At 23.6% G+C, this 21,756-nt stretch overlaps 2 protein-coding genes across 4 annotated transcripts in view; one reads left to right on the top strand and one right to left on the bottom strand.

The window, feature by feature from the left end:
- LOC126893652 (retinoblastoma-binding protein 5 homolog) overlaps positions 1–10,211 on the bottom strand; it is a 71,721-nt gene extending 61,510 nt beyond the window's left edge. The window contains exons 1-10 of one of the 2 annotated variants that reach the window (XM_050664061.1): positions 10,000–10,211; positions 9,855–9,927; positions 9,717–9,742; positions 7,597–7,769; positions 6,686–6,914; positions 6,319–6,611; positions 5,343–5,496; positions 2,614–2,826; positions 2,079–2,283; positions 1,897–2,007 (exon numbers count right to left, since the gene is read on the bottom strand). In XM_050664061.1, coding sequence (XP_050520018.1) covers positions 1,922–2,007; positions 2,079–2,283; positions 2,614–2,826; positions 5,343–5,496; positions 6,319–6,611; positions 6,686–6,914; positions 7,597–7,769; positions 9,717–9,742; positions 9,855–9,873 — 1,398 coding nt within the window. In that variant the 5' untranslated portion in view covers positions 9,874–9,927; positions 10,000–10,211 and the 3' untranslated portion in view covers positions 1,897–1,921. Of the gene's footprint in view, positions 1–1,752; positions 2,008–2,078; positions 2,284–2,613; positions 2,827–5,342; positions 5,497–6,318; positions 6,612–6,685; positions 6,915–7,596; positions 7,770–9,716; positions 9,743–9,854; positions 9,928–9,999 lie in introns of those variants that run through there. The other variant, XM_050664060.1, reaches the window with a different exon arrangement.
- Positions 10,212–10,477: 266 nt separating this feature from the next.
- On the top strand, positions 10,478–15,999 carry LOC126893648 (OTU domain-containing protein 7B-like). 2 transcript variants are annotated; one of them, XM_050664050.1, is made up of 11 exons: positions 10,478–10,753; positions 11,149–11,391; positions 11,525–11,686; positions 11,802–11,963; positions 12,214–12,442; positions 12,751–12,868; positions 13,193–13,355; positions 13,431–13,600; positions 14,456–14,692; positions 15,050–15,076; positions 15,492–15,608. In XM_050664050.1, the coding sequence occupies exons 2-10, from the start codon at positions 11,289–11,291 to the stop codon at positions 15,071–15,073; spliced, it is 1,368 nt and encodes a 455-aa protein (XP_050520007.1). In that variant the 5' UTR covers positions 10,478–10,753; positions 11,149–11,288; the 3' UTR covers positions 15,074–15,076; positions 15,492–15,608. The 2 variants fall into 2 exon arrangements, with proteins under 2 accessions (XP_050520007.1, XP_050520006.1); XM_050664049.1 differs by lacking the exon at positions 15,050–15,076 and having other exon boundaries at positions 10,479–10,753; positions 15,492–15,999.
- The last annotated feature ends 5,757 nt before the right edge of the window (positions 16,000–21,756 follow it).

Below are 21,756 nucleotides of genomic sequence, written 5' to 3'. Positions count from 1 at the left end.
CAATGTTACCGGCGCGGCGTATAACGAGCAACTAACTCGATCCCACCATTATCACAAACGATCATCGTATACTGAACAGTTCCAATGTTTTTCATTCTTTTTTTACACGATATCATTACTCAAAAAACATGAATTTTTTAATATATAAATTGATAAAAATGGTCCAACTTTTTTTTTTACTTCAAAGTACTAACTATTAATAGTTTTTGTTTAAACTGCTCAGATAATTCGCTAATAAATATTTAATATAAAACAATTAGGGTGAAGTTGGGTAAGTGTAAATGAATAGGATAATTGTCAATACATATTTTTCTTAGAATATTTAGTGATTTTATTTTAAATCGAACATTTCTAGTCGTTATACGTGTTGCTTTCATATTAAATGCAAGTTCAAATTTGTACATTTATCAAAAAAAAAAAAAAAAATTTTTTTTACAATTACTCCACTTCATCCTATGTACTACTTTTTATTAATATTTAAATAAAGAATTATCAAGGCAAAATCATACAAAAATGAAAACAGGACAGCATATCTTGCTAGTGACATAAAATTTTATAATTCACAAAAATCAAATTGAACTATGATAATTTTAATATTACGATATATCGAACTTTTGTCTCGATATCAATATTTTATCGAAATAACGATTTCATAATCTGGCAGGATTTATTAATGAAAGTCCATTTATCCATAGATCTACCTAACTGGGTAGTTTTCTAATAAGAGTTCGAGTCCATGAACCTTTCTCTGTAGAGTATAACTAGATTTCCCACTGATATAGCATACATCGTTTGGATTCTATTATACAGCCAGGCTCTATCCTTTGAACCAGGCTCACGGCGTTTAACATACCGGTATACGCAACAAATAAGGCAGTAACTCAGTTTTTCTTATTTTTAAGGAGATCAAAAATAAAATTTATTTTTTTGATTACACTCTTTATATTTGAAGAGTGAATGTGTCAAACGTTCTATGTGCCAAAAAAGTGAAAAATTGTTTTCTTTCTGATTTATGTTCTATGTGCCAAAGGCCACAATCTTGTATGTGTTTCAAATGTCAATTAAATTTTTTACTTGTACAAAATTGCATTCATAGATGGTGTTCGATATGTGAGACATGCCCATGTTACCATTGTTTTTTGTGTTTTCTGAACAAATATGTTTTTGGCACATAGAACGTTTGACACATTCACTCTTCATTTATCAATTTTCTAAGTAGTTTAATTCGGGTTCTAACTAGAGGTCGCGATTGTGAACGGGTATTAGAATACACATACACACGGAGCCCGGGTACACGGGCAAAACATATATTAAAGCCCGTGTATTTAATACCCATGCATACATTGTATATATATATATATATATATATATATATATAATATTAAATATATGAGTATTTAAGGTCACGGCTATTTAAATGCCTGGGTATACACGGATATTTTTACTACACGTGCTTTAACCCCGTCATAGGTAAAAACACGGGTAGTTCATTACACGTGTAATCGCGACCTCTAGTTCTAACTAAATTTTCGATATTTTGATGATGAGTTAAACATAAATTCAATACCACATAATCTCCAAGTTGAATTTTTCAATTTAATGCCTTATATGTTGCGCTACGTTCTTTTTCTCCCTGCTACTAGCAGTTTCACAGGAGGCTTAATAATAGTTGTATACTTAACGGTTCTATAGACACATATACTCCGCATTGTTTTTCATTCAAGAAAATTTGTTTTACTAAAAAACTATACAATTTTTTAAGCAGTGCTGTAATAAAAACTCAGTGTTTCTTAATTTATATTGTTTAAATTTTTTTTATGATTTTGTAACAAATAAAATTTATTAAGGAAAAAGTATGGCTATTTGATTTTTGTTAATTACATTATATCAAAATATTACACTTTTATAATGATTTTTTCTATTACGATTTAAGTCCTCTTTTTGTACCTTTTTTTCCTCCAGTAATTTGTTTTTCTTTTGTTTTGTTGCTTAATAAAGGATGTACTTCTAAATTAATTATTTTAAAATAATTAAAAATTAATAATTGATTTTTAAAATTATTTATTTTGAAAACTTACCATCAGTAATATTATCTAAAGGAATGTCAAAAGTACGACATTTAGATGAATTTGATGCTACCGGTGGTGGTGGCATATCAGGTTCAGGATCTTCAATTTCAGGTGCAATAGGTAGAAACATTAAAGCATCTTTATGATCTTCAGATGCTTCTTCTTCGTCAGAACTACAAAATGCTGCAATAGGTTCAGCATTTTCTACATCTACCTGTTAACAATTTTTATGAAATGTTGTATTAATATAATAATAATATTAATAATAATTTCAATAAGTTAAAAATCAATCAAAATCGAACCTAAATTGTTTTTACAAGTTATATTTTTATTAAGTACCATATAATATAACATTTTTTAAATAATTTATTAAACAAAAAAAATATGGATAAGGCAGAAATAATGAATACCAATAATGAAAAAATTGTAAAATATTAACTGTATTTTTATGTTTTAATTACAGTATGATGCAGAGTATTCAATCGATAAAATTTATGAAATCATTTACATATAATTTCATAAGATCTAACTTTATAAAGCTTACTTCAAAGTCTTCATCACATCTTTGCACATCTTTTGTTATTGACTTATCCTCATCTTCTAAATCAAACTCAGACTCTCTTTCTTCATATTCAACATTTTCATCTAGTTCTTTAAAATCTGGAGCAAATGCAGACCAGTTTTCTACTTGATTTTGGGCCCAAACAGATACAAGTCCACTAGATATACTAGTTATTATTGCACGAACTGGATGCCACTAAATAAAATTAAAAACAAATATTATATTATTCATAATTTAACATTTTTGACATTGTAAAATAGTACCAGATAATTTTATAGTAAGGATTCCCAGTCATTGGTAAATTAGCCATTTATCAAAAATTTATATTTGATACACCAAAAATCATCTTTGTAAGTTTTAAATTTTTATTTTATTTTTGAATTAATTCTAGTATTTTTCAAGGAAATTTGAGACATACATTTTAAAACGGTCAAATGTTCAATAGTAAACAATTAATAAGCGTTAAATATATTTATTGAAATAACTTTTTGAAAACTGACAAATTATTGCTAACTTTTTATTGATTCAAGCATATGCCTTGCCCACAACATATATTTTTTGAAAATCCAATCATTAATCTAGATATTGTGGGAGCTCAAAAATCATTTAAAAATATTTTTTCAATTATTGATTATGTGTCCAAAAAACCTGAATTCTTTAAACTTATATTAAGTTAAAGCTACTAAAATGTACTTTAAGATAAAATGAGAAAAACTATTTAAAATCTTGATTCCTAGTAGTTATAAGCCACTAAAGCAGAAGATCTTACAATTTTCTTTAGAAATGGGTAATTTTGTAGTATTGCTATGGAATATCCAAATCATTTTAAATAACTTCTAATTAAAGCTTATATAATGTAATATGTGTTTAAAAAAGGTAAAACGTTCCAGAGACTTGAGTAGTAAAAAAGTCAAACATTCAACTGAAAGAATGTAAAAGTGTATCATTCATGAATAATGTTTTAAGTGCCAATAGCATCAATTCTGTACATATATTAATAACCAAAAAATTAATTTCTAGAACAAATATTAGCTTATCAAAAATTACCCTTTCTAAGTATTATGTCTTACACATATATTGAAAAATAAAGATTTTTGTTAAAAATATATAGTTATTTTAAATTGATAATACTTATTCAATTAAATTTTATTTTGACACTTCTATTCTTCAAATGAAAATATAATATATTTATTTTAAATATTTACAAAATTTTAATTCAATAAAAATACTGATTATCATATAAATTAATATACTTTTACTTAAAACATGTATTACACCATTTAGACCTTGCACATAAAACATAACAAAGTTTTATTTTAGGTATAATAAAATGACAAATATAATGATTGAACCTAACCAAGATATAAATATATAGTAGAATTCTAATATTTGGTTTCATTGATAATTTTTACTTTTTTGAAAGTTTTTCATGGTTCTTAAAATAAACAATTTCTGACATATAGAGCATTTAACATTTTTACCCTTCAGTCGCCTTTAGAAGGGTTAAAATAATTAAAAAATTTTCTTTATTTAATTAGATGCATTTAATGTAACAATAGGTTTTATTCATTATTAATAACCTAGTATATAAAAGTTATTGATAAATTTAATTTAAGTGTAAAAATTGCAAAAATTCTCAGTTTCATTCAAAAACATTAGAGATACTTATTAGCCATACATGCCAGGTGAGTAACCATAAAAGACATTCTTAGATTAGAGGTTATTTCATCGATTACAATATAGATATTTCCCAGCTCGTTAAGTACAACACCTAACATGACTCATTCTAGTAATAAACTGTGAAAAGTGTTTACGTATCTAAAAGTAATATGTTGTGAATGACAGCAAACTGCATTATTCTATTTCTTCCACCCAAAAATTTCGAGTGGGTAATAACAATAGATATTTCTACGCCCAATCTGGATACTTAGGAAAAACTAGACGAGTTGTTAAAATATAATATTCCAAAGTCTGCTGAATACCAGTGAGTATTATTTTTGTCTGTATTCATTAAAAAAAACATCAAAATATAAATTTTTGTTGGCATATGAAAATTTTTTTTACTTCCTTGCATATTTATAAATTCATCCCTCTGCTAATTAATTGGTATATAGCCTTTCATAGTTAAAAAAACGGGGTCGAGTAAGCCAACCATTAAGACTGTACAACAACTGCTATTTCTACCAACTTTAGTAAATATTGTTCAGCATTAATACCAACTGTTTCCCAAATTTGAAACACAAGCACTATAACATATTTCTGTCGAACACAGTGTTCTAAGTAACATATCATAAATTAACCCCAGTTGTTGGTCTTTTTTATAAAACTATGCAATCAATCTTGAACAATGTTGTTAAAAATGTATTGTTTCAATATTATCACAATGAAAACTAAAGAAATATCAATATTTTACTTGGTAATCTATAAACACAAGTAATTAAATAATCTATTTCATATTTCTTAAAATACACATTTAATAAGAAATTGAAATTCAATATTATCCCCATTTTCAAAATTTTTAACATTTTCTTCGATATAAACTGTGATACACCATTTTAATTCATTTAAAATGCCTAAAGAATTATAAAATTTATACCCTTACAAATAAAATTTTTACTCTACATTTAACCATGTTTCATAAAAAATTGTTACATTATAATTACTATAGTTGTATTTAACATAATTATAATAACAAAAGTATGATTACTCACAACAACATCTAATAAAAGTTCACCTTTTGTGCCATGTAATATTTTGACTAAATTACCAATACTTTTTTCCCAAATATACAAAGCATGTTGTCTAGCAGAGCCTGCACATATATATTCTCCATCTCCCGAGAAACAACATTTTTTCCACATTGTTCTATGTGTACCAAAAAAAAAAAAACATATAGATTAAAATTAGAATAATTGAATAATATAATTTTATGATATTTTTTTCACCTAACAGTGCAAATATTTTATTATAAATTAAAAAAAACAGTTAATGTGTTAATTTTTATTTAATAATTTAAAAAAAAATTAGGTGCTTAAAAGGAAGCAACATGAGCGGTAACATGTAGTTATAATTTTGAAACCCCAGAAAAAAAAATTAAACAAATTTTTGGATTCATAAAAAAAGTACCTAATAAATTACATAATTTCATTATTACGCATGTTTAGTATAAAAGTTAAATAAAATAGCTTAGTAATTTACATTTTTGTACACCAAAAAAAGTTTTATATCTTATATTAATAAAATTTAAAAATATATGTGACTTTCACTAAAACATGATATTTAATGTGCTAAAATTATTAATTTGTAATCTTAAATTACATGTAGTAACATGTAACATCTAAATTTCGATCAAAAAATATTTTTTATTTCATAAATAAGACTTCTGCTACACTAAAGTACTAAAATAATAATAATAAGACTAATGATATAGTTACTATTATTTGTTTGTCATATTCAATTATGTATTTTATGAATCAATTATGTATCTATACTGAATTATTTATATGATAACATAAAAGTAAAAAATATTTGTGATAAGACTAAACTATACTGAACTTCAGACAAATTTTAAACTTATTTCCTTAAACACTAGTTTTTAAACAATAGGTCCCCTTTATAGCATTAGTCCGTATAAATATAAATGAAAACAAATCATATATTAATGATTAATAGTTAATAAATACAAACTTGTTAACTAAGTCTTGAAGTTTTTGAATAGGCTCTGTATCTCCATCTTTACCTTTTTCTAAAACATGCTTGGCATTATAAACTCTAATTACTCTATCAGAACAGTTAAGCAAAAAGCAATTGCCACGTCTAGCAAATTCAATGCTTTTGATACCAGTCATTCCAGTTGAAACTTTGAAAGATGCTTTAAGCTCAAGATTAGGACAATTTAATACCAATATTTTCCCTCGAGCATTACCAGTGTAAATATATTGACCTCGTCTATCGAATGAAGCAACTATCATGAGATCTGACTAAATTAATGATTTAAAATATTATTTGTATTTAGCTAAAAATAATTAATAAATAAAACTAATAAAATTATTACATCATCATCTAATGGAACTATTTTGTGTTGACCATCAATGTCTACAAGAACAGCCGCATGTTTCATTGGACATACCAGAAATACATTTTTTTTTCTAGGATGAAACTGAACTTTTAAAACAGGCGAAGGAAACTTGTACATTTCTTCCCTTTCACCAGTTAGTATATCCCAAGTGCAAACATTATTATCCGTAGAAGCACTTAATAATTTTTGTCCACTTCTAGACCAGCTAAAAAAAAAAATAATAGGTAACTAAATACATTATAATAAAAAATAGCATTCCTAAATCAATGGTATATCTAATACTTGTAAAAGTGTTTTCACAATTTATTAATGTCTAATAATACTACTACACATTTATAAAAATATGATCATAAAAGGAACTACAGCCTAGAACATTTATCCAGCCCTTTATATTCATAGATAAATAAATAAATAACTATGTATACAATTATCCCAATGGTATTTTGATATTATAGATGTAAGGGCATAAATAGGTAGGATAAAATTTGAAATAATGGTAAAAATAATTACATATCAAAGATAAATTTATATTTAAATTAGATGGAATAGTAAACATCTCTCATATGTGGCAGATTTCCCCATTCATGAAAAAATTTTGAGCGCATTTCTGATATGGTATAGTCCCTAATCAGGTAAATTATTTAGTCCTGTCTATGAATATTGATGCGATTGCATATTTTCTTCAACTGTCCAGCATGCGATTTACCTAAATGGGTATGTATCAGAAACATGATAAGTTCACAGTGGCCTATTTCTAAGTGAGTTTTAACCCCACATCATCTATCTTTTTCTCATAATTTTCAATATATTATCCTGACAATCTATCAGTCCCCAAAAACTATGTCAATATGATCAATATTCAATTTTTAGAAGAATATATATTTTACCTTAATGAACAAACAGGATGCATATGAGCTGTAATAATTTTTGCAATTCCTCTAGTTAAAAAATCCCAAATTACAATACGACCATCATTACAGCCAACAGCTAATAATGTTCCATATTTATTAAATACACAAGTGACAGCTAATGATATGCTATCTAAAACACCATCAAACTCCTAAAAAATTATTTACATTACTATTACACAAGTATAATAAAATCACACTCATAAATACATTATATTGGTCATAAACTCAAATCAGAGGTAGATTGGATGACCTTAGCCCTTTCAAAAATTATTAACATACTTAACATTTTTTTTTTTTGAAAATTAATGCATTTATAATTTTAGAAATTATAAAATAATAATATCCTCTGACTTTTTTGAGGAATATATTTTAAACATTTGTGGATTATCATACAAACACTTTTATTTCAATAAATCATACATTAAAATTATTAAAACATAGCCTAGATGTATTTTAACTGATTAAAAAATATCTTATAATTCTCAAAAATAATGAGATGGACACAATAAGAGAATTAAATATTTGTATTATATATTGGTTGATTTTGTGTAATTTAACAAAAATCAAACTTCAATTAATTTTTTACAATATTATTAATGAAAAAATATAGAGCTCTATAACTGGTAAAGAGATACTTAATTTAAATATCTGAAAAAGATTTATATGCTGAGTGGTCTACAATATTTTGACCAATAACTTTTGACCTATTAAATATTTAGTGTTCCTTTTATATATATAAATCATAGACTATGTTAAACCATAATTTTTCTTATATGTTTTCAATAGAAAATACATTATTTTTTTATTTAAATTTATTATAAAAGATATTTCTAGCCTTTTTCTTATAAAAATTGTTATTGGCCATTTCATATATATAAAAAATATCTAAAAAACAACTATATAAAAAAAAAAAAAAATAATAAAATAAATGTTTATTAGTAAAACATAAAATAAAAAATATGATTTTAATGTATTTTAAAAATGCATTGATTATTTAAAAAAAAAATAACGCAAAATATTTAGTAGATCAAGAATTATTAGATTTATTAAAAAATCCTTGTAAATATGATATGATATGATAAGTTATGCTATATAACATCATAGTTGTTAATATATAACTAGAGAATTTTTACATTATACATACTATTAACCATAATAAACTTTTTAAAGTTAAATTTGGTATGTTTAACCTTACCAAATTAACTTTTTAATAATTGAAAATTTAGTTTTTAGATTATTAAATAAGTTATGGTATTGGATTAAATAAAATAAAATAAAAAAATTTTAGCTTTGATGCGAAGCTGAGAAGGTATTAATTTTAACATGTGTTTATTTTCTCAGCTATCACTACACCGATTTTTCTCAACAATACGTCAAAAGATCACAAATTGTATCTAATTGAATACATTACTCTCAAAAATTGAAAATTTTGCCCATGTTCACTGCAAATAGTGAAAATCGACCAAAATATTACAATTTTTAAAATTGGTAAATTTCGACCTTTTTTTAACTTTTTTTTTTTTTAAATTGCCATAACTTATTGAAAAATGAACGAATCAAAATAATTCTTATTTATATTGAAACCATAGATATTTCTCTTTCATTTGATACACATTTTTTGAAAATATGACCCTTTATCTGACAATAGGGAGGGATTCAAAATAGCAACTTCTGCACAAAAATTTTAATTTTTCAATTTAAGGTTTGAAAATGTTCCAGAAATACTCTGAGCTTCAAAAATATGCTAAAATAAAGCTAATGTTATGTTCTATATGTTAAAAAAAAAAAAAATTTGTTCCGATGATTTATCTTTTATGTGCAAATGGTTACCATAGTTAAAAACAATGCCATGTTGGTGTTAAAATTACGATTTTAGATTTTTTTTTTAAATTAAACACTATCAACAGATTTGCATCAAAGCTTTTTTTATGACAGTGATTTTAAGCACTGTCGGATTAAATCTATATTGGACCCATCTGTGCCGTGATCCCACTGTGCTGAGTTGGGTTTTTTTTACTGAACTTGTACTGTGACACAAATAATTAAACCCAATTTAATTTTTAATGATTATTATAGATAAAGATTTAAATGATTACCTCAGGGTAATTTTGTCCAAATGATTCTGTAAATAAAAAATTTAATATTACTAAAATTATTTAAATTCTTAAGAATTTTTATTAAACGATAAATGTCATTAACTAATGTTATATTTCAAATAGAATAACATGACTTACCAAGTAATTCTAAGTTCATATTGTTTGTATGGTAATTATTACCGGCTTGTATTAAAAATTCTTAGCACATTTTCTAAAACATGGCAATTTAAGTTAATTTAATTATAATTTAACTTTAATACAATGATACATAACATATGTATACCTATTTTTAATAAATTATACAAAACAAAAGAAATCCAATTTACTAAATAGATTAATTAAACATCTTAACTTAAAAATGTATAACTACAAAAGAAAAATTCTGCATTAATTTTTCAATAACATGGCATTTCAATAATCAATCAACAATATTAACGAAAATAAAGTCAAAAAAATTATTAAACTACACAAATTGTTAGTTTTTCTAGTTTTCACTTCAAGTTTTTTTAAACATTATATAAATGATAACTAACTTATCAATAACGTTTTAAGTAGTTATAAGCAGACAATATTCATATTGATAAATATACCGAAAAGAAGCGTTCAACCACAAATACGAAAGTGTACTCTTCCGAATATGAAGTTATCCTTCTAACGTTACAATTATTGGAATATATTGACAATAGTAAAAATGGTAATAATCTATTGTTGCTTTTTGCGCAGATTAAATGAAAGTAGATGATATACTTCTTTGGTATAAATTTGGTTGTTAAATATTAATGTTATCACTAACTTAAGATTTCAGCAGCACAAATTTGTAAATTTATAAAACATAAGTACAATATATGTGTATATTTATATACATTATATATGAATTTCAACTATTTGTTATTACCTTGAAGCTTTAACAACAATACAAAATAAAAGTTGAGAAATGCATTGTTAACCCGTATAATATCCGTTTTCCTGTGATTAATAAATTACCGTTTTGCCAGTTACAAAACGATCTAATCAATGTCAAATCTGTGAATCATCATGTAAGTGTTTTTATTAAATTAATTCTTAATTTTAAATAAAATTTAGTTATATGAACAAATATATTTTTTAAGGGAATAATATTCTAAAAACTTCAAAGTATAAGTATCTTTTGATTATTTTTTATGTATTAAAATTAAAAATTTATTTGTTTAATGCCTGTCATTAAATATTTTATTAAATGATGATTAGATATTCATTTTCATGACATTTGTAATTAGTTTCTTAAATAAAAATTATTATTATGTCCATTAGTTTAAGATATTTTTCTTTAATTCTATAATACTATAAAAAAAAACAAGCAACAAAGCCAGAAATACTTGTGTAATAAATTATTTTTTATTTTTTATGTTTATATAAATTTATAATTTAATTGATACTTATCAACTTAAAATAGTAATCAACGTGGAGGAAAGCAATGTACATTTGGTCAAGGTGGAGCAAACAGGCTCTTGCCACGAAGACCAAATTGATTCTACATTGTTCAACTGTAACAAGGAGGATCTTGAAAACGGAAATATTACAACTGTTCCTTTCATGGAGGAAATATCTTCTTCATTACCAAAAAATGCTATTCTCATCCCATTATGTGGAACAACTCCCCCTCAAAATTCAGACGAACCTTTTGGTAATAATGCATGTAAGTATAATTGTATTTTATGATTTAATATATTTTTTGTTATTTTTTTAGTAAAATTTATAAAAAAAATATTTCTTGTTAACTATACTATGGTTTTATTTAAAAAAATGTAATAAATATTTTTAATATGTAGACAAAACACTTAAACGAGGTATATCACGAGCAACTGATAATGTAAATATTGTATCTCAAGCAAGATCAGAATTAGTACTTTTAGATAGTGCTGAAGATGAATTACCTACTATTGAAACTCCTGTCTATACATTTATTTTACCTGATTTAACATCACTTGATGGTAAGTACTTTTAACCAAATTGTATTATGTTACAATATTTTTAGTTACATAATTTTTAGTATTTGTATTAAAAAAATATATATATATATATATGTATAAATATTTGTAATTGTAGACAAATTTCGACTTTTTATTGAAAAAGATTTAATAGCAGTAGCAATGCAAAACTCTTTAGAGCAAGCTACAAGATTAAATTGGTGGTCTGGTTTTTGCCAAAGATTATGGCCTCTCTCTACTTCTGGTGATGGTAATTGTCTTCTTCATGCTGCTTCTCTGGGTGAGTTAAATTAATAAATTATGCTTTGAATCATTTTTGTAAAATAATCTATAAAAAATATAAATTGGGTATTCAGTAAGTAAGAAAACAGGTCAATTATACAAATTGTTATAAATAAGAACAATGGAAATCTGATTCCTTATTTAATGAAAATTCTATACGTAAATTTCAGTTAATAATCTGTAAAAATGGTTAAACTTACATAATATTTTAGATATTATTTATTTATTTATTTTTGTAATTATACTAGGTATGTGGGGCTTTCATGATCGTTTATTATGTTTAAGAAGAGCATTGCATGCCTTTTTAAGTTTTGGTCAAGCTCGTGAAGCTCTTTGGCGACGTTGGCGAAGACAACAAACTATTCTGAATTCTCAATTTGGTCTTGTTTACACTGAACAAGAATGGCGAAGAGAATGGAATGCAATTGTTAGTATGGCTTCTACAGTTCCTAGAATGAGGAGACATAGTATATCAAGGTACATAATTGTAACAATATGTATGTATTAACAAATCATTGATTTTTGGGTTGAATAAAATAAATTAAAATTTTTTGAAATTAAGTTAGTTATATGAATAGTAAAATTCTAACATTGTTTTATTATTTAAAATGTATAAAACATTTTACCATCTTCTTTAAATTTTTTATTGATGGTATTTAATGCATTTATTTTAAAATCTATGATATCCTTTATATACATCTCATATTATTTTTTTAAATAAATGATTTTCAATAAAAAATAAAACTTTAAATTTTGATAAAATATTTAAACAATGTTCTTTTTAGTTCTGCCACTAGTGAAACTGAAGGTGACATTTATGAGAGTCTTGAAGAAATTCATGTTTTAGCTTTGGCCCATGTGTTAAAGAGACCTATTATTGTTATTGCTGATACAATTCTGAAGGTAAATCTCTTTTTAATAATTTTTTAATTTGCATAAAATTAATTTAATAACAAATTATTTAATTAATATGAATATATATTATATATTATAAAAATATATTATATTCAGCAATATTAGGGTGAAATAAAGAAAGTGTAAATGAATTCTTTTAGATAAATGCACAAGTTTTTATTTTGAATTTTCATTTAATATAATAGCAACAAATAAGACCAGAACTAATCAATCTAAAATAAATCTGCTAAATATTAAAAAAAAAAATGAATTTACAATTACCCCATTCATTTGAATATAAATAACTCTACATTTTTATATTTTATATTTTAGGATATGAATGGGGAAGCATTAGCTCCCATACAATTTGGAGGAGTGTACTTACCATTCGAATATTATGCTAGTGACTGTCATCGTTCTCCATTATTGTTAGCTTATGATGGTGGACATTTTTCTGCTTTAGTGGCAATGGAAACTCCTAATTCTGTACTTTCTTGTAAGCTTTATTAATTTACATTTTACTTGGAGTAAGATAAATTTTATGAATTAATAATAAATTTGATTTTTATAGCTGCCATACCTATAGTAGATTCAAATGGTGAACTACTGCCATTACAATTTCCTATAGATCCTGGAAATAATGAACAAAATACAATTCCTGACAAAAATCATGACTTGTCTTTAACAGATTCACTATCAATAATTAGTGAATATTTGGATATTGTGAAACTTGACCCTCAGGTATTTAATTTTTAATTGAATTATATAAAAATTAAGGGTTTTATTGTATTTGAAACCCCTTTAAGTGGCCCTTACACAATCAATAATACTGAATCAATTAAATTGTGTCAATATTTTGTGCAATATTTATTTGCTCTAAACCTCTCAATATTATTGTCCAATATTCAAATGAAAAATATTTGTTATCTATGTAACATATCATCATAAGCGTATATTTAATGCGTATTTACAAAGGCGTAGTGGCATTTACCATCAATCTATGTGATATTATAAATTACCACTGTTTTAAAAATGTATCTAACCGATAACCCATAACCACTATTGCGTACTTTTGTACAATGTCACATGCTAACGCTACAATATTATTGTGTATTGTGCAATAAATTTTCAACCCTTTTTGATTTCTTCAGTATATTGTACAATCCTTCAATATCTATACTAAACTTTCAATAATATTGCGCAATATCAATTATTGTTCAATATTATTGATTGTGTATATATATATATATACATTTTACGTTTTTAAATTACAAATTATTTTTTTGGGAATTCATAAATTATAATATGCAAATAGAAATAATTTTAACTCTAAATATAAAATTATGAAATTTTTAAAATAGATTTTGATTAATCCAAAATTTTTAAGACTTTGGGAAATTTAAATTAATGTATTTTACATATGAAATAATTAATGGTTCATAGTTATTAAAATTCATTAGTGTAGCATAATTACTTATTAAATAAATTATAATTAAATAAAAAAACTTTATTTATTTCTATCTACTTAATTGTGCTCTGTAATCAAATGTTAGTCTTTATTTTTATTATGTAATTAACATAAAATTTTTCTTTTAGGGTAATAATGAATCGTCAGGAAAAAATGGTTTATTTGGGAGTTTGGGTCGCTCTGTAGGTAACAAATTTAAATCAAAGTTATCTCGAACAAATTCTGTAAAAAATTTGTCTGTAGCTTTACAGTCAAAGTACACTCTTTGTGCTTTGATCAATACTGATAAAAAACATGAGTATCATGATGTCATGATAAAAAATTATTTACAAACTGCAGCAGAACGTTTTCGTCATTCATCTTATGTAAGTTAATATAAAAATATTATACTTTACAAATTTTCTGTTTTTAAAAAGATCATTTTATCAAATTATGAAAAATTTTAAGTTTGATATGTACACATATATATATATAATTTTTATTATTTATTAATTCATGTAAACATTAAAAAATAACGTTATAATTCAATTGTATTACATTTTTAAAATATTAAATACAATTTATTTCATGTGCTAACTTATAGTATTTTTAAAATGAATAGAGCAAACATTTTAAAGTTTTAATGGAAACAATATGATAGAGCCATTTGCTAAAAAAAACTTTGTCTAATATTAACATTCATAAATCTTAAATTTTTAAATTTTTATGTTTTAATTTTCCAGACTTTTTTATCAGATCTCAATTGAAAGGTAATCTTTCTTATTCTCATTCTCACTCAACATTTCTCTAAATATTGACATTAGTGTTAATTTAAATTTGAACACTAAATTTATTTTATTTGAAAAATTACCCAATGAGCCTATTTGTTTATGAATTTGAAATATTTACTAAATTAAAATTTTTTGATATTGTATAACTTTAGTCCTAAATAGCACACTAAATCAAAATAATATACGAATATTTGTGATAATATAGATAGTAATATATAATGAAAATTGATCACTTGTGGCTAATAATATTTAAAATCAAAACTATATTAAAAATGTAGTTTTAATTTTATATATAGATAGTAATATTGTATTCCAACTTATTGAAAAAAGTAGACAATTGATTTTCTTTTTTAATAATATAAAATGATTAAACATTTTTTTTGTTACCTAATAGGTAGATCAAACACCTAGGTATGGAGCTGGTAAATCTCGTTTTTATGCTGAAGCTGATTCTGAATCACATGAAAAGGTCGGTCAAATGACCCCTGTTAAAGCTGTAACTAATATAGACTCTACTATGTATTTATCTAAATCTACATTTTATGATACTGTCCCTCAAAATGAACCTTGTCGTACTGATGAATGTCCTTTTTTTGGGTCATCAGCTACCAAGTTTTTATGTTCAAAATGTTACAAGCAACAACAAAATGATAACCATTAATAATAATAGTTATAATTACTTATATTATATTTTTGACAACTATCATCACACTTTAACACCTATTTTTTAAAAATAAGCTCTTTTTCATGTGATATTTATTATATCTCTTATTAATTATGTATAATTACAATCTTTTTATGATAAATCTAATTAGAAAAACTAACTAATTAACAAATCACTTATTTGTTTGCATAATTAAAAATAAATAAGCTTAATTTATTTTTCAATAACTTAAGATCAGTCTATTGGCTAATGTATAATATATTGGCCAAAAATTATTTTTAAATTTTTCTGTATAAGAATATGCTAGTAAGGCTTTAATTCTTTTTTTGTAAATTATTGTCAAGTAAAAAAAAAAAAACATTAGTCAAATGATTATTATCTCACTTAATAGTTATAACTAATTTATTTTTAAAATGATAAGTAAAATATTATTACATACATTTTTAAAAGGCTCTTTAAATAATTATTTTAAATGGAAATAAGATTTTATATTTACACATTGTTTATAAAAATAAAATTATTTTGTCTGCCTCATCACTAAATTATTATGATATTTATGAATAATTTTAATGAAAACGATTATTATTATTTTAACTAAATGACTTATTGAAATTAAATGTTACTATAACCTCCAAACGGGTTTATTTTTAAAGTATTACTTGACTATTGTATTAATTATTGCATTATAAATATTTTTAGCCTCCTATTTTTTAAATTATTATCATGTAATGAAATGTGTCGTGTGTTAATTATTAATAGCTAACTATTAAGCACTTGCATGATTTATCATATTTATACAATGTATCTAATTTTGCTTACTTTAGTATGTAATACTAATTTGAACAAGTTAAAATGTTAACTATTATTATAAAACTTAAATCTACATTTTATACTTTTTAATTGTAGAATAACTTACCATTGAATGTTATTAGCCATAAATTAGTCAAAAAAAATTTAAATATTTATTGCTAACTATGTCATACATGTATTTATTTATTTTTAATGATAGAATTAAGGTGCAAAATTTGTAATTGCACATCTTACCAATCAAATAATTATTGTTTAAAGAACTAACTCACTTATATTATATGACATCTTTAATATTATTAAGAAAAACTAATTTAACATTATCTAAGATTTTTTTGTCAACACATTAATTTAATTTTGTTCGAGTTGATTTTATTCAGAGTTTATGTTGTTATTAAATATTTTTTCAACACATATTTTGAAAATGTTGTTTTATTGAAATTGTTTTTTTTTTGTTTACAAATACTACTAGTTAATATTGATAACACAGTTATTAATTAGTCATTAAACTAAATTACACAATAAAGTTGTCATAAAAAAAAATTTAACTTGATTTCATGATGTTTAATATCAGTTGTGCACAATTTGGAACTATCCCATTAAGTTTTATTTTGAAGTTTAGTTGAGGTATTGCAAGGAAATTTCATCAAAGAACAGAATATATTTTTCTAAACCCATTTTTGCACCAATTCAAAACGGCAATTAGATTTTTTCTATCACCTCTACTTTTTGATATTACTACTAATTAGTAAAAAACAAGTATTTACACACACACACACATATATATATATATATAAAATTATTAAAAACAAAAAAAATTGTTTTTTAATTATTATTAATTTTGATTTTTAATAGATTAAAATGATCTGTGCAAAATGTCATTTTTACCTTTTTCTTTTGGTAAAAATGCTGACTTTTATGAAAGTTTATAACAAAAAGATTAAACTTTTTATCATAACTTTTTTTTAGCTCAACTTGCAAGTTTGAAATGGACATTGAAAAACAATTTTATGAAAATTAAAAAAAATGTATTGCTAAGATTAATATGCAGTTAAAAAATGTTTTAATTACTGTTAATAGTAAATTTATGAGAAAAGCTCAATATTTCGTTAAAATTGCTATTTTTTTTTGTATTTTTATCGTAATAAATTATTTAAATAAAAATCATACTAATTATTTCTATGTGACTCTAGTGTTTAAGTAAATCTACAATTGAAATATTCCTAAATTGATTAATTTTAATGATTTACTTCAACAAAAAAACAAATCAAAGAAATTAAAAAAAAATCTACCCAATCTAGTGTTTTATAAAATTTGATTATAATTGTAGAATACATCGTTAAATTCAAGTGAAACCTAAAACCATATTTTTGAAATCATTTGAATAGTAACATCTAACAAAAAAAAACCCATCACAGTGTGGTGGGGTCGTGGTATAGTTGGTTCTAGTATAGATGATATTTGACAGTGATTAAAATCACTATTATAAAAAACGCTTCGATTCAAATTTGTAGATAGTGTTTAATTTAAAAAAAAAATTGTCAAAAAAGTAGGTCAAGTGAGAGCTGAGAAAATAAATGATAGCTACAAAAAAAAAACCACATTGTAAAATAATATTAATATGAATTTCTTCTCACGAGAGGAGACTACAGTAATATTTATTGAAGTTATTGAGTCTAAATGAGATAAAAATCAAATGAGTTAAACATGTTTTTCTAACTCAAAAAGAATTAAGAAAAAATTCAGTCCCACAGTGTTAAAATGTCAGAAATTGTATCTTGCATTCGTCACTTAATAAAAATGGAAATTTAGCTACTTCAAATTTTAAAGTTATTTTTCTCGACTTCAAAGAAACAAAATAATTTAAATATGTTTAAATTTTTATACTATGTCAATTAGATTGATATAATATTTATGAGAATCAGTGTAATCCCCTTATAATAAAATAAAATACAAAACCAAGAATTTTAACACAAAAATAGCATATTTTTGAATACGATATCTATTTTCCCCATGAAGACAAAATAAAGTCCAAAATTTTTTTTTTTAATATTAAAGTATATTACATTAGATTTAATTTATGATATATATAAAAATGTCAGTATTACCGGAACACTTTCAAAAATTAAGTTGAAAAAATTAATTTTTAGTGAAAAAGTTGTCATTTTAAATCCCCCCCTGTGGGCTGGTTAAGGGTTAAATTTATAAAAAAAATATACCAAATGATAGGTAAAGACATCAAGCATCTATAAAAAAAAATTATATTGATATGTTCATTTTTAAAAAAGTTATGGCAGTTTTAAGTAAAAAAAATTGAAAAAATTTGGAAAATTAGCGATTTTTAAATTTGTAATTTTTTTGGAGGTTTCTCCCATTTACGGGGAACGAGGGAAATTTTTTCAATTTTTGAGGGTAATGTCTTCGACTAGATACGATTTGTGATCTTTTGATGTATCATTGAAAGAAATCGGTTCGGTGAGAGATGAGAAAAAGTGGTAACAGACACAGAAAAAAATTACTACCTTCTCAGCTTCACATCGAAGCTAAAATTTGGAATATTATAAACTGATAGTTGCACACACAAATAGTGTTAAAAAAATTAAAAAATAACAAAGTAAAATTATTTAATTTTGTTGTTGAATCCTATTATGAAATTAAACCTAATTTGGGGAAAAAAAATACTTTAAAATCATTAGAAATGAATGATTTTAATTGTTTATACGAATATTGTGAGCTGAGTAACTTTTAATTGATAAAGAGAAAAATTTTTCAATTTTTGAGGGTAATATCTTCAATAAGATACGAATTGTAATCATTTGATGTATTGTTGAAATAATTAAATGACAGACAAGAAAAAACACACAGAAAAATAATAAGAATAAGAAATGTCTTCTCAAGAAAGGAAACTACAGTAATGGCATTCTTGATATTCATTAAAGTTAATCAATCTAATTACTGTAAAAATCAAACAAGTTTTAAATTTTTATCCAACACAAAATAAATTAAGAAAAAATGAATAATTCATGATAGATGGAGTCGAACTTTGTACCTCGCCAAGTGTGTAAGACATAAGTGTCATCTGCAAGCGTACATCGCATTTGTTGGTTAATAAAAAGTACAATCTAAGCTAGTTCAAATTTATTGACTTATACGAAACAAAAAAATTTTAAAAATTTAACATTATATTTAATATGTCAATAAAATTCATATAATTTTTATAAAAATCAATGCAATACCCTTATTAAGACATTTTAAAATAAAAAAATTGACAAGTTGTACATTTTTTAAAAAGAAATAATAGTGTAGAATTGAAATGAATTGTACAATTTTTTTAATTTTCCAATTCTTACACAAAAAAAGTTGTACTTTTTCAAATAAAAGTTTATTACATAAGCTTTGACTTAAGTATATATAAAAGTGTCAGTATTTCTAGAAAATGTTTAAAAGTTAATTTTTTGTAGAAAAGTTATTTTAAAACTCCTCTGTAGAGCAAGTAAAGTGTCAGATTTTTACTATACCAAATAATAAGTAAACATCTAGTGTATCTATAGAAATAAAATTATTACGATTTGTGCATTTTTAAAAAAGTTATGGTAGTTTTAAGAAAACAGTTAATTACCGATTTTTTAAATTGTAATTTTTAGTGGGATTTTTCTCATTTATGTGAAATAAGAGAATTTTTTTTTAATTTTATGGTGTAATGTCTTCTACTAGATACAATTTGTGATCTTTTGACATATCGTTAAATCGATTCGATGGGAGTTGAGAAAAAGTGGTAATAGACATACAAAAAAACACATCACAGTAAAACTAATACTTATTCAGCTTCGCATTAAAACTAAAATTAGTAATAAGTTGCTGGACGTTTTTTGAATGAAATATTCTCTATATGTCTTTAAGTAAGGGAAGTGTTTTTACATTCGAATTGTTTGTAACAATCGATCTGTTACTTGAACAATACGTTTAAGGCGTATTCATTTTTCCATTTTTAGCTTTGATGCGAAGCAGAGAAGGTATTAATTTTACCATGATGTGTTTTTTTCTTTTTTTTGTGTCTGTTGCCACTTTTATTCAGCTTTCACTGGACCAATTTTGATGAACAATATGTCAAAAGATCATAAATTGTATCTAGTTGAAGACATTACCCTTTAAAGTTGAAAAAATTTCCCTCGTACCCCGTAAATAGGGAATATCTCCATAAATACAAAAAAATACAATTTTTAAAATCGTTAATTTTGTCATTTTTTTCTTAAAATTAGCATAACTTTTTCAAAAATAAACAAATCAACTTCATTTTTTTTTATGATGAAACCTTAGATATTTGAGAATTAATAGAGATATTAGATATTCGAGAAATTAGTGGATAATTACAAAATGAACTCCAATTTATTCTTATTTATAACATGATTAGTAATTCTTAGATTCAAAAATATAATATAAAATTATATGATAATAAATTTTTTAATTATATGTTATATCATTTTAATAATTAATTATTTTCAAATTATTATTGATTTTGATTTTTAATTTGTTAAAAAAGTGAAAGTTTATAATAAAAAAAAAAGAATTTATTACCATAACTTTTAGCTCAACTTATAAGTTTCAAATTGACATAATTAAAAAGAAAAAAAGTGGTATTGTTAAGATTAATATAAACTCAAGAAATTTTATAATTACTAATTACAGTAAATTTATTAGTAAAGTTTGATTTTTTTTGCATTTTTATCGTAATAGATCACTTATATAATAATCATAAGTAATAATCCTTTATAATTAACTTTTGGTGGTTAAAAGATTCTAAAATTGAAATAAGCAGAACTGAATTAATTTTAATGATTTACTTTAACTAAAAAAACCAACGAAAAAAAAGTTGTTAAAATAATCTACTCAATTGAGCGAATTATAAATTTTGATTATATTTGTAAAAATCGATTGTTAAATTCAAGTGAAACTAAAAATTATTTTTTTTTAGATTTGTGATTTATATAGCAACATGTTACCAAAAAAATTGGAATATTATAGACTATTAGTAACACATACAAATAGAGTTAAAAAATTAATAAATTACAAAGTAAAATTATTTAATTTTGTAGTTGAATACTTTTATTATATTAAATCTAATTCGACAATAAATACTTTATAAATATTAAAAATGATTTTACTTGTTGTATGGATAAAACTGCTTAAG

The sequence above is a fragment of the Daktulosphaira vitifoliae genome, unplaced genomic scaffold (assembly GCF_025091365.1).
Source record: "Daktulosphaira vitifoliae isolate Bord-2020 unplaced genomic scaffold, ASM2509136v1 Scaffold_1, whole genome shotgun sequence".
Classification (NCBI taxonomy): Eukaryota; Metazoa; Arthropoda; class Insecta; order Hemiptera; family Phylloxeridae; genus Daktulosphaira; species Daktulosphaira vitifoliae.
This window is presented reverse-complemented; position numbering and strand designations above follow the sequence as displayed.